The sequence below is a fragment of the Lepisosteus platostomus genome, chromosome 4, assembly GCF_059453375.1.
Source record: "Lepisosteus platostomus isolate fLepPlt1 chromosome 4, fLepPlt1.hap1, whole genome shotgun sequence".
NCBI classification, from domain to species: Eukaryota; Metazoa; Chordata; class Actinopteri; order Semionotiformes; family Lepisosteidae; genus Lepisosteus; species Lepisosteus platostomus.
The window spans coordinates 57,268,549-57,282,491 of NC_142614.1; the positions used below are offsets into that span (position 1 = coordinate 57,268,549).

The 13,943-nt window shown below is 34.5% G+C and overlaps 1 protein-coding gene across 8 annotated transcripts in view; it reads left to right on the top strand.

Moving 5' to 3' along the window:
- The window catches only part of pam (peptidylglycine alpha-amidating monooxygenase), a 122,974-nt gene extending 109,262 nt beyond the window's left edge, over nucleotides 1-13,712 (top strand). For 6 of the 8 annotated variants that reach the window (XM_088629990.1, XM_088629991.1, XM_088629989.1 and 3 more), the window contains 10 exons: nucleotides 2,037-2,153; nucleotides 2,432-2,504; nucleotides 3,100-3,310; nucleotides 3,883-4,086; nucleotides 4,478-4,596; nucleotides 6,858-6,957; nucleotides 10,500-10,553; nucleotides 11,040-11,276; nucleotides 11,590-11,649; nucleotides 12,862-13,712. In XM_088629990.1, coding sequence (XP_088486116.1) covers nucleotides 2,037-2,153; nucleotides 2,432-2,504; nucleotides 3,100-3,310; nucleotides 3,883-4,086; nucleotides 4,478-4,596; nucleotides 6,858-6,957; nucleotides 10,500-10,553; nucleotides 11,040-11,276; nucleotides 11,590-11,649; nucleotides 12,862-13,043 — 1,357 coding nt within the window. In that variant the 3' untranslated portion in view covers nucleotides 13,044-13,712. The remainder of the gene's footprint in view (nucleotides 1-2,036; nucleotides 2,154-2,431; nucleotides 2,505-3,099; nucleotides 3,311-3,882; nucleotides 4,087-4,477; nucleotides 4,597-6,857; nucleotides 6,958-10,499; nucleotides 10,554-11,039; nucleotides 11,277-11,589; nucleotides 11,650-12,861) is intronic. The other 2 variants (XM_088629995.1, XM_088629997.1) reach the window with 1 other exon arrangement.
- Nucleotides 13,713-13,943: the final 231 nt, after the last annotated feature.

Consider the following 13,943-nt stretch of genomic DNA (forward strand, 5'->3'; position numbering starts at 1 on the left):
GTTTTAGCAGTATATGGCTCTCTATTTCTGCCCATTCAGTTCCCATAATCTGCAAGAACGTGTACTGTAAGTCTAGTTTCAGTCTTCTTTTATTGCTCTCCAGTCGTTGATAAATGTCTCCGTAATTTTGACTGCAGGTGTGAATTGCCTCTGAAAAAACTCTTAGATTTTGTATCTGTGACAACTTTTGAGATTTTATTTAAGATTTAAACACAAAGTTTCTCTCTAGGTATTACCTAGTTTAAATATTGCATTGCTCTAGCAGCATGTGCTGACTTTTCCCATGCAACTTAAAGTACTTCAATGCTTTCTGACTTTTAAAACTATTTATAGCCCTTCCTGATATGTTCTATCTAGGGCAGGGGATGAACGGAAAGCATTCAAATCCAGCCTACAAAGTAGAATGTACAGCGTGAATGCAAATTGGCAAAGTAGTGGGAACTACTTGAACTGGTTGCTCAGAGGAGATTTAGCCATTCTTAGAACACACATACTTTTTATTGGAGAACGCAATACCTTAAAAAAAATGTCTGCTTAAAAATTCAACATGTATGTAGGAACTCTTGCTGTGTCCATATCTATTTACATGATATTTACACGTGGTATTGGAGGCATGTGTGCCATCTGATGAGACAGTTGATCTAGAAATTCTTTAAGCCTGTGAATTTGAGATACAGTATGTGTCATTCTCCTGTGACAATGATCTTGTGGAAGCTGGAGGCCACATAAGTGTGCTGAAAATAAAAAAAAACAGGCAGTTTGTCATTTGAATTTGGTGCACTAAATTTTATCAATGCCTGGAGAAAACTCCCATTAAAAGGAATAATGCAAAACGTCAAAATATCAATTGTAGTCGACTGCAGTATTGCAAGTTATCTTTGCTTTGTTTTGTACAGTACTATGACATTGTGTGATGTTTTTGTGCTAATTTATTGGAGGAAAAAGTTCATTTGCGACTTCAGTTCCGCTAACCTTGTTTTTCCCATAAAGTCTTAAGCTCTGCCTACCATAAGAGTTTTCAGGAACATAACCCTCATGGTTGGCAAGGGATTATTGTATAGTGAACATGATACAGGTATTAAAAAGAAATAATAAATGTGTTGTACATAGGTAAGTATAGTGAATAATAATTCACCCAATCTCATTTTTCTGTTGTGTGATTTCTGCTGGCCATATACACGAAAAGTGCTTTTATACTGATAATTATTGAAGTGGAGTTTCAAGTAAATTAATATTTCCATATGCCCCACAAGAAGTCAAAATGTTCTTGTTAAGAATTTGAGTTCCTAGAATGACATTAATTTGCAGAGCTTTACACCTGGAGACTTGTTCCAGTTGAGTTGTCCTTGCAGCAATGCATCAGAATTGTCCCATTAAGCTATAGAAGCAAAGAAAAAGATCTAATTAATTCTATTGAACTAGGTGTGAGTAAGGAGTGTGCACCTTTCCATTAATCAAGGTATAAATTATTTACACCTCTTATGAGTATTGTGCTGCCTTGATCTGGGAAGACAATCAATCTGAATTCATAATAGGCCAACCTTCAAGAAACTGACAAATGGAGAGGAATTTTAGTCATCACTATTACATCACCCTGTAGAGGACAGTGGATTATTATTTTTCCCCTTCTTCAGAAAGTTACAGAATTAATTAACTGTAGTGTATACAGCCTCTGAATAACTTAAAATTTGAAGTACAGTAATTCATTTCTAACTCAAACCTAAATATAGAATTCTTTTTGAAATGGAGCAGAACTGCATAGGTTTTGGTAATTCATCTTTCATTTTTGTTCATTACTGAATGGAATGAGCTGCTTTACACTGCTTATGCTTTACACCGTTATGAGTAATCCTTTAATGATGGTACATAAATAGAGTGATACGTACATTTCATGAAGTTGCAACTCTTTTTTAACAGTGGCCCTGCAGTTTCGTATTTTGTGGCTGCATTTTCACTAGTGGCTGAAGTAACATGTCTAATTTAAAATTATATGTTAATTGTTTAGCGTTTTATTCCTTTCTATTCATGTTTTGTAGTTCTTTTAACAACCAGCGTATCTACCAACAACAGGACCTAGGTCCTATTCAGCAGTCTACAATCCTTGTGGTTGATCCTGCTAAAGGAAGAGTTCTCAAGGCTTCAGGAAGGAATGTGTAAGTGACATTATTTTTGGAAGAGGTTTCTGTTTGTGTTTTTCCTGCCGTTAGCATGTTTTCCCAATATTTCATTTTGCTTAAAAAGCTACATCTTTGCAGTCTTGGAGAGTAGTGGCTTAGATGTCTTAACACCTTTTTAGAATAATGTAGCAGAATTGATCATAAATCACTATCTGATATATATATATATTTATTATAGACTTAGATTATCATTCCAACATACAAATGTTTTTTTCTTTTCAGTGAAAGCATAACCTTACTTTTTTTTTATTCAGCTTCTATTTGCCCCATGGTATCACTACAGACAAAAACAATGACTACTGGGTCACAGATGTAGCACTTCATCAGGTAAATAATAACTCTTTCTGTTTTCAGAAAATACTCTGACAAAAGAGTCAAGGTGCATTAGCTATTTGAAAGAATATCATATTCCCTTCACATCCCCTTCCAGTTTGGGATGCCAAACATAATCTCACATTAGATGAAATGGAAGCAGATTAATGTGTCTCGGTTTCTGAAGTAGGCTTTTATATTTATTAGGGGAAGGGCAAATATGGAAACATATATCTTACTAAAAAAACAGCTCTATTTTAAGGTATTGGCCTATTTTATTTTCAGTCTAGTCTTTCATGCTTTTTAAACTGAATTACAGATAAACAGTAAAACCATTCTCGTTTTCTTGTTTGAAAAGGCATGGTAGGGATATTTTTAGATTTTTGTTCTGCATACAATGATTTTTAGTTTGGCCAGTTTGTGTGTGTCCATTAATGAAAAGTACAGTAGGATCAATTAAATTCTGTTTTTTTTTCACTTATTAAAGAAAACATTGTTGCAAAATATGGCGATCAAACATTTGTTTCCAGATGAATGTTGTATGGGGAAATATTCATCACAAGGGGTTGTGCTCAAAGAAACAGATAACGACGATTTCATCTCATTGTAGGTATTTAAACTGGGGAGTGATGGAAATGGCGATCCCCTAATGGTCTTGGGAAAGGCATTTCGGCCTGGGAGTGACAATTACCACTTCTGCCAGCCCACAGATGTAGCTGTGGACCCAGTTACTGGAAATGTTTATGTCTCTGATGGATACTGCAATTCCAGAATTGTTACATTTTCACCTGATGGTAAATTCTTAAGGCAATGGGGAGCAGGTACGAAGCCAGTTTATGGTCAACACTTTCCTGATTTAGGAATTTCGAACTGCATTTAAATTCAAACGCCACAATAGATCTCACAAGTGGAATAGTGCAGGTGTTCCTTTTGTAATACCTTTTTTATATTTGGATATTTTAAACCATGTCTTTACAGAAAAGTAAATATTGTTGGCAGTATGTTCACTTTTAATTTTATGTTGTTATGGACCTTTTCTGGTTATGCTAATCAGTCTTTTCAGTTGCTTCTTTACATCTGAATTGCTCTGTAAGGCAGGGGTACCCGAAGGTTCGTTAATCTCACACATACCCTGCAGAGTTAATCCTTTCTCTGGGGTAAAAACAAATTCAATATGCACTTCAAATCCTGCGATGACATGTTTTCACAGAGCTTTTTGCGATGCAGTTCTCATGTGCCTTATCACATTACAGATTGTGTGAAATATTCTAACATACATCTATTCCCTAAACTTCATTCATAAAACAGACGTTTTATACTGCTATAGATTTCTACTACTCTTTCGTTTTTTTTCACTTTGGAAAGCAATCGTGTTTCATCTTTTTATATTTAGGTTCCTCAGACAGACGGAAGCTAGTCCCATTCAATATTCCTCATAGCCTGGCTTTTGTACCAGACCGGCAGGAGCTCTGTGTAGCAGACAGGGAGAACGGTCGAATCCAGTGTTTTGTGGCAGAATCTGGAGAATTTGTGAAAGAAATCAAGAAAAATGAGTTTGGAGGAGAGGTGTTCGCTGTCTCATATGCAGCTGAGCGCGGTGTGTATATACCAGTTTATATCTTGTCTTTGTAAGCTAAAAAGTACTCATGAATATTTTATTCTTGCCTCTGGCCATTTTAAAGATACCGCCTTCAAATTGTTGTATCCCAATGTATTGTAGACAAAGATGCATTTGCAAAAAAGTAGCATTAAAATTCTTCATTAAGTTGCTTTGCTTTTTCAACATAAATATATTGAATATACAAATAGAAAACTGATGTCCTTAGTCCACGGATAGAATTGATTGTTTTTATATTTCAGGGAACAGAATAGATAAAATAATCACATTCAGTTTACTTTTATTATATCTTTACACCTTTGCATACTTTTAGCTGTAATAAATGTTATGCTTTCACATCATAATTGAATGACAACTTTTGTTGTTTCAGGTGGTTTAATATATGCAGTCAATGGAGAGTCTTTATATGGCAGGTCTGCCCCACTGAGAGGTTTTGTGATGAATTATTCAACACAGGAAATTCTAGATACCTTTAGCCCAGACACACAGGTAAGCAAATAAACATTTATTCTAAGAATTGTTTTGCAGTTTCTTAAATTTGTGTGACAAGAATGTATTATTTCCTACAGTTACCACTAATCACTGTACTGAAACCTTAGTAGGAATGAATTGCAGAAATATGAAATTAACTAAGAAATAAAAAACAAGTGCGCTCAATAGCAAGGGAGGTGATATCAATAAGGCTGGGCAGATGGGGACATTTTATAAAAAAACATTTTATAAATCTATTTGCCTATGTTTTCGACCTCAAGTATGTTTTAATCAACTTGAGCACTGAAAAACTCCTGCCGCTGTCTCTGGGTGAGAGATTGCAATCCAAAGGGCTACAGGTTGAGTTCACAATACTTTGTTTAATGAAATACAGGAGAAACCACAAGGACAAAAAACCCAATGAGTTTTAATGGTTATTACGTATAAAAGAACAGTCTTTGCTTTCTGTACTGTACCTTTGCTTTCATGTTCTTGTTCGGCCAGAAAGCGCCAATTTAGCCAGGTGTCCCACATGGCACGTGTACAATTACAGAAAACTTGAATCAGTTAACTTGTAGGAAAAACACCTCAAAATCAGTCTATGTCTGTAGCTTGAAAATGGACATGTCTACTGTTCTCTAGCTACATGGATCCGATAGACTCAAAACCAAATACAACACCAATTATTACATTATTACATATTGTGCATTATTCCAATAACTTTATTAGTCATAATTCTGTTTTGAGATCACCTATCCCGCTCTCCTTTTCTGCGCTTCAGAAACATTGTGTACTCAGTTATGATTTGTCATTTTTTTGACTGGGCTTCCATTAGGACAATCCACAGCAGCAACAGAAAGAGCTCACATTTGAATGTTGTGTTGCGCATTGAGGGGGGGCCCCCTGGTGGCCTCGGGGCCCTAGGCAGTCGCCGAGTTCGCCTATGCCTAGGGCCAGCCCTGGCTGAGAGCATTGAAAACATTTTTCCATGAACAGCATAGCAGGGTTCTACCAGATGGATCTCTTTCACAAGATAATGTAACTGGATTCAGTGAAGAGTTCGTAGAGCTCTTCAATGCTAATACAGAAGAGTTGTCAAAAATGTTGATTGTTACCAAAGATGAGTCAAACCATAGGTACATCTCAAGTACACTGAAAGGCTTCAAGGTTCAAGGTTGAATCAATACAGTGGAAGCGCCCAGCATGTCCACCTGATGTAATTTCACACCATGACCTAGTTGAGCTGACAAAAGAATAGCTCGCATCTTATCCAAATCTACAGCTACCATCAGTTTGACGCTGAAATTCTGACTGGTAGCATAAAGTTATCTACAAATAAATGGCAGGAGATGTTGACACATCATATTCTGCTACAGCATGAAAATGTTCAGTGTTCATTCACTAATGTGGGTCTGAAAAGTTGAATCAACCACCCTTGAGCCCAGACGTATCCTCAAAAGACTGCTGTGATGACTCTTTGAAGTCTGTTGTTGCACAGTTAATGGGGCAGTCAGAAGAGTCCTATTAACAGGGATTTTCTGGTCTGAAGGACAAACGGGCTAAGTGCACTTTGAACGTGTCATTCTTGTCTTTTTATTGTATACCATAGTTGCAAACCACTTTGAATGCTCCCTGTACTTTTGCACTATTAAATGTATTATGTATGTATTATTATTTTTGTTGATTTTTTTTCCAAAAATAAAAAATCACCCTGTATTTCTAAACTCTATGTTATTGATTCACTAAGTGTCCTCAAAAGCAATGCAGAGCTCTGATTTCCCTTACACCTGAGCTATTAAGTACTGTACCTCAATGAAAAGTAATTAGATAATCCAATCTGTTGTTTTGAGCCCAGAATATTTTTCTTATGCAGGTGAAGATATAAAGAGACATTTGAAATCTGATTAACTGTGGATATTGAGAAACTCAAGATGACTCTAGCTATATAATATTTTTACAAGGACATTTAAATATAAGACACCCACCTCAAAGCTGTTTTCATGATCCAAAAACAAGCTTACACTGTAGTACAGTAAATTGTGATGAATCCCTATGTGTTGAAAAGGCATCTGGTGAATTAACTATCTTTGTACTTTGGAGGATTTGCAAATGTCACATGTGTTGAGGTTAATATGTATTGAGTTTTTTTTAGTTGATGAAGGAATGAAAAATGAGTACATTTTCAAGTGTTACTTTTTATCAGATTAATACTATGAAGAAAAAAATGTAATGGTCTTAATAAGATATAATTTACATCACGTTTCTTTTTTTCTGACCAGGAGTTTAAAATGCCACATGACATCGTTGTTGCCAAAGATGGAACAGTTTTTGTTGGAGATGCAACTGCTGACACTGTGATTAAATTTGTCTCTTCAGAGAGTAAGTGTTAAGTCTGGTTTGAAAAGTACTGCTTTTGAGAAATAGTCCAAAATATCAGACCAATCTTTATAACATTTATAACATTTATAACAAAATATTTATCTATATTAATATGTTCCACTCAAAATATATTATTCTGTATCCTGCTGCAAAAACATCATGTGAATTGTTTGATTAAGATAATGATCAAAAAAGAAATTCAGAAGTTCTGATGTTGGATTGTTAACAAATAAGAATTTGTACAGAGTAGTTCTGTTTTATAAATGAGATGTACAGTTATTTGGACTTTATTTTTAAAAATGTGTCAAAAGTTAATTGAAAATATTGTTTCAATCCCCCCACTCTTAATCTGTCCTCATTCACTCTGCAAAAGTGCGTTTCTAAATTATGTAGCATTACATTTATATAGGCCATCAATGGCAATCTATAACACTGTGAAAGTATGAATGCAAATAAAAATTCAGGGTTCATTTCAAAACTAATTTCTGTGTAAGCATGTCATATTGGTTATTTATTTTTGTATTTATTTTGTAATGCTACTTCTAGAATGAATTGTAACTAGAAAACCAAACTGAAGAAATTAGTGTTTTGTTTCTTTACTGTCTTCAGTAACGAAACAGTAAATGGTTGATGCACACTGGCTTGTTTCTACTTGTACCAACCTTACAATATGTAAGAAAATTAAAATGTGTTGTTTGTAGTTCATTTTTAAACCTAACCAAGCAAAGTGAAATAACAGTGATCTGTAAGCATACTGTATAACACATGTTGCTGTCATTTCAAAACAAAAATTTAGAAAGTATAAAGGTATTGTTTTTCTACTTGATATTTTTTCTTCAAATTCTTCTTGACCAAATGGTCTTCACAATACTTCTTTTACAGTGTAAAATTAATATTAGTGTATAATGGTCCTATTGTAATCTTTCTATGTTCAAATTATTTTGTGCAGTGGACTCACAGTAAAATCGTTTGTTTTTCTTAGATTCTAATGATTTACTATGTTTTAGTACGTAGTTATTATTTTAAGGAAATTACTCTTTTATGTTGATGGTGACAGATTCAAATATTCAGGGTGATTTCCTTAGTGTTATGCTATCTCAAATTATGTACACGGAACATTCCAGATAATAATAGTATCAATAAAGATATATGCATTGTATACAGATCAACTTCTTGTTTGCAGCTGTTATTAAGGAAGCAATCTACAGTATTTGTTACTGTAATGGGAGAAAAAGATGTTTCACAGTTAATCAAGTGACATTTGACAGCATCCTACATTCCGTGACTGATGAGTGGAACAGAAATAGAAACAGTGTTAAAAACTGAAATGTCAGATGGATAATGCCATAGGCCCACATACAGTATCACATCATTTGTAACCATTCTGATTTAAGGTGACATTCCTCTTTGTTACAGAAGAGATTGCCTGACATTCCTGTAATATGGCTGTCTTGACATTTTCTAAATGTGGGGATGTTTCCATTTTCCAAAAAGTCTCACTAATGAGCATTTTTATTTTTATTTTGGAGAACATTTCAATCAGTAAAATCTTGTCTAAATGTAATGATTTGAGTGTCATTTTTATGATGAAATTCAATAAATGAGGAGTAACATATAAGAAGCTTGTATCTATTGATTAGCCAAGGATATTACTTAATTTTTACTTAACAGCAGAAGAAATTAACCAAAATTTACTTCAATAAAAAAACAATGTTTACTAAGAATGGGTATTTTCATAGTATGAAACCAAAAATAGAGGGGAAGCTCTGGAGGGAGTCTACTTACATGCAAAATACAAATTATTCTATAATTATTAGTATCAATAATTGATATTTCTCAATAAATATGTAAACCTCAATGATCAGCAAGAGTCCTAGTAGTGCTGCCAAATCAAGTATGACACCTTATAGGCTGATTTCTTCAGATCTCACAAGCTAAGCAAGGGTAAACCTCTTCAGCAAGGGGATTGAAGACCTCTAAGGTCTTTAAGTGGTATCAGTGGACTAGCTTATAAACCTATGCTCTAATATGGTAAGAGCAAACACTGTTACAGAATGTGTCATCCTTCAGATAAGACTTTAAGCTGAGTACAATAAAATCTCAGTATTCACAAGTTCAGTATTCACAGTTTGGCTCAACAAAGAGTTAACATCTCTTTGTTAACTGGGGCCTAGAGCCCACCACTAATAATGCAGCAGAGCATTGTAAGTTATGCTTCAGTTATTCAGTTATCTCCAGGAAAGCTTTGGATGTGCAGACTTGGGATGAGAGAAATGCTTGTACAGTATGTGACTCAGCGTTGTCCCATTAAATAAAAAATCTCTGTGGCCCCCATGGGCCATTGTTTTGTAAACATTATCACAGTCTCAGTTCTTGAACATCTTGTTAAAAATAATTAGAAAAAATATAAGAAAGAGAATTAGACAAATTGCAAGAGCAGTAATGAGTCGGTGTGAAGGGAGTGAGTACACTTACTGTAATTTACTTTCTCATCAGTTATTACTGTGCTGAAATAAACTTTATTACAGTACAGTAGAACTTTATAATAGTAATATAAACAAGATGTAAAAAGTATCGAAAATGTGCACTACTAAGAATTAAAAAACAAATTCTGATAAAGAGTAAGCTATTATATAACAGTGATCTAATTACTTGAACTTAAGAGGAAAAACTGCTTTTGTGAGTTTCTAGTACTCATTTTAGTTAAAAATACTTAATACCAATAATAACTAACAGTATTTCTGAAATGGTTATGACAAAAAATATTACTATGGAAATGGTTGGCTGTGCGAATTGTGGAAACATACACTATTTTTCTTGTAGGGTATTAACTACTGTATTTGCAAATTTCCCATCCACAGTGACCTCAATAAATCAAATTAGCAAATACCAAAGTTGTACTTCATAACTGAGCATTGCATAGCAATTTTAGAAAGAGTAGTTAACCCTGGTCTCCTGGCTAAAATCCACTGTGGGAAAGTAATTTCTCACATTTCCACCTCCTTGCATATAATGGTTACATAGTGTTGTCCAGATGGATGTTGAGTTACCATAGTGGAACCTCCTACATGTGGAGCACTCTGGGATAATTTGGAATAAGCACTTTACAGATGTGATCATTTATTATTATCTAGATATGTGATTTGATTGTTTTTATAGATTCTTCAGTTCCATCCCAAAGCATTAAGCAGTCCTTGGAGTGATAGAGCTTAGAGCGCACTTCTTAATAGTATAATTTAGCTGAGATAATAGTTATATTACCCAGAAGTCTAAAACAAATAATCTTAGCATGTTGTTGATAACTAATTTTTTTTATTGTTTACATAACATAACATAGGAAAAATCCGTTTCTTTTAACCCTTTCAGATATAATTATTTTATAATGCAAAATATTACAGTTGCACCAGATTCTGACATGAAATTGCAGTACAATTGCTATCCGTATATACAATAACACATGAAAATAATATTGTCTAAAAAGTTTATTCTAGACCGGCACCAGAAGTACTTTCATAGTTTTTGCATTTCTGTTTGGATTTTAGAAGCTGAACATCGCTCAGTTAAAAAAGGTGGAATTGAAGTTCATGAAATAGAAGGTAAGAACTTCATTCATTCAATACAGTACAGTACAAATCAGTACAGTTTTCTTCAAGCAATCAATAACCCCAGACTTGTGTTAGGACTGGGATAAAAAGTGATTTAATTGTATTACTGAGTAAACAGCCCTTGCCTTGTCTATGAAAATGTTTTGTTTAATTAATAGACAGTTTTGAGGTAGTTTTGTTCTCAATAGAGAATAAGAAGCACATAATAGTGCTGTCTTTCTTGTAATCATTTAGTAAATTAGCAATTCAGGTAATTGCTGCCATCATCAGGGTAAGAAGTTAGATAAACTGTTGAATCACATGTAAGTGTGTAAATACCTGTACCTGTTAAGACACATGTGTAATTAACTACTGTTCTTACTGTAAACAGCAAATGTTGCCTTTGCTCCATATTGTGAAAGATAATCTTCATCCTATGTTCTACTAACTGGAAAGGGATTTTTTCTGATAATTTTGTTTTTTATTTGTTGCTTTTAGAAATGGAAACTTTTGTTCATGCACAATTAAAGCCCAGTCACAAAGCACAGGCGCAAGGCCTTGCCAAAGGAATAACCCAGGAGCAGACGCAGCAGCCGGAGGAGAAGAAGACGATAGTGAAACAGAGCACTCAGGGAGCGTCTGTAGTTGTCATTACCACCCTGCTGCTCATTCCTCTTGTGGTCGTCATTGCCATTGCACTTTTCATAAGATGGAGAAAAACACGAATTTATGGAGGTACTGTACAATGCATTTAACTATTAATGAATTAATGTGAAAAATGATTTATTTTTCTTCCATCCTTTGAGGCATTTCAAGGCATTTACAGTCAAAACTATAAGCTGTTTACTAAAAGCGAAAAGAGCTTTCTTTTTCATTCAAGTATTTGATGAACTGTAAAAAATAATGTTTTTAGTGGGAGATTTTAAAGGATTAGGTGCTATAAGGCAACGTAATCTTAATCCTGTAATTGCCAATGTGCTTCATATGTAGACTTAGAAACGTAAAAACCATACATCAGATTTAATGTTTAATTTTTCATACTTCCTAGAAGACACTGAAACTAAACTGGAGTCCAGTTCTTCTGTCGGAATCTTGGGAAAACTTAGAGGTAAGTCACATGAATTTCCATCATAGATAATCTTTGAAAATAAAGCTGCAGTTTTTACAATTACTGACCTAGCACCACCGCAGAGGCATTTCGTATAAACAGAATGCCTTGCAAACATTAACCAGCACTGTGGAATGTATGTAATGAAACATAATTAACATTAATATACCATGAAATAATATCACCTTCAGTTACTTCATCAGTGTGTTAAGCTTTCAGTGCAGTGGAAACTGCTTTAACCTCTGTTCAAAAAGAGACAGATGGTTAAAATGCTCAGATATTGTAGGACTAAAATACAAAAATAAATAGCCTTAAGGAGTAGAAACAACATTCTATTAGCATTACAAATCTATGGTCGGGACAGTTCATTATGGAAGGAAACCTCCTTCTATCATTTGCTGTCAGTAATAATAAGTATTTTCTGTCTATCTTCTTTGACATTGCTGCCAAGTTTCCATCCAACAATCTACTTCTCCACAGCAATTCAAGGAGGTATTTTTAGCTTCTGGTCAGGCTTTATCCCTTGGAATATTTTCAGACTGATTTTCCAATCTTATCAGTGTAACATGCAAAAACAAGGAACACATAACAGGAATCTGTCCTGTCTTCATAATAATATAAAACATTTCCACTTGCTCAACAAGTTTTGCCATAACTATACTCATCTTATTGACATGGCATAGAGAATATTTTTGCTTAGTTTGGTATCTTTGTCTGACTAAAGTCAAGTGGAGTATTAATGCAGAACAGCTATTCAACCCAGAAGCTACTGATTGCAGAGTATGGAATATGTCAAATAACACAGCGTAAATCTTCAGCGAGCACTTAAGGGCACTATAGATAAGACTAATAAATATAATTTATATCACTTCAGCTTCTGTCACACTCTTTAGTATCAGGACTTGTCCTTGTTGAGTTTCATACAGGGAGAGACATGATAAAAAGCAGTTGGTGGTATACATACAAGTGATAATTTATTTGTAAGAAAAGATAACTGAGTTTTCACAGACAAAAGGTGGCTAAGATAACAAATGACACACTGTTAAAAGAAAAGGTTTTTTGTGTGCTTCCATTTTGTTCTGTTCTTGAATCTTAAGACCCGATTTTTTCGTTTAAGAATTGTTTATATGGAAATTCATGTTAAAAAATAATTGCAGGTTATGCAAACAAAGCACAGCAAACCCACCCATTCTCTCCTGATCTCTAATACAGGAAAGACCGGCGGCGGTCTCAATCTGGGAAACTTCTTTGCAAGTCACAAAGGCTACAGTAGGAAAGGCTTTGACCGGCTGAGTACAGAAGGCAGTGACCAGGAGAAGGATGATGAAGAGGCCACAGATTCGGAAACAGAGGAGTACTCTGCTCCTCCTCCTCCTGTGTCTTCATCTTCCTAGAATCCACGAAATAATGATCATGAAGAGTGCTGACAGATCTGTTGCTCATGTGTGCAGGATGTATTTTAATAGTAACCGTAATTGTCTGTATCGGCTGCCAATAATTTATTTATTTGTGCAAAATTTCCAGGTATGAGGAACAACTGCCATTTTGTTAATTTATATAAATGGGACCAGAGTTAAAATGCTGGCAGAGCAAATTCAATATATATGGATAACTTTTAACAGGAGAAAAAGAGAGGGAAGGGGGGAGTCATTTATTTTTGTTACTATTGAACTGACAATTTCTTCTTCCAGCCATTTATTAGCCAAACAGCCTTTTTTGTTTTCATTCTTGGTACAGTACCTTCGTAGACATCTCCTGTCTGTACATTTGTGCCTTTTCAATTAAGTATTCAGCCTTCTGCAGTACCTAATAGACTAAAATGTGCCAGAGTAATAAGAGAGCTGCTAAATTGTCTCTTGTATTTCGATTTTCATGTATCTCATTCATTGAAAGTAAAAGAGAGAAATAACTATTCTGTATCTAAAACTGTATTTACAAAATTTTCCTATCTGATATGTGCTGAGATGTGTCTGATATTTATTGTGAAATACTGAGGTTTTACCATCAGAACACTATTTTCAGTAACAATGTAATTTGTGTAATAAAGTGTCTGCAAAGCATAATTGCTCGCTGTTGTGTTGTGTTCAGAATGCTTCTAGACCTTTCAGTGAAAAACTTACAAATCGCAGGTTGTTTTGCAGAAATCTGAGTGTACATCCACTGAGTGTCACATACTCTCCCACTTTTTAAAAAGGTTTGTTAACATGAATTTAACATTTACTGTTTTAAATCATTTGCACCGCTAGGGGCACCATAAAGATGGATTTTATATCTGTAAATTATCCATTTATCTC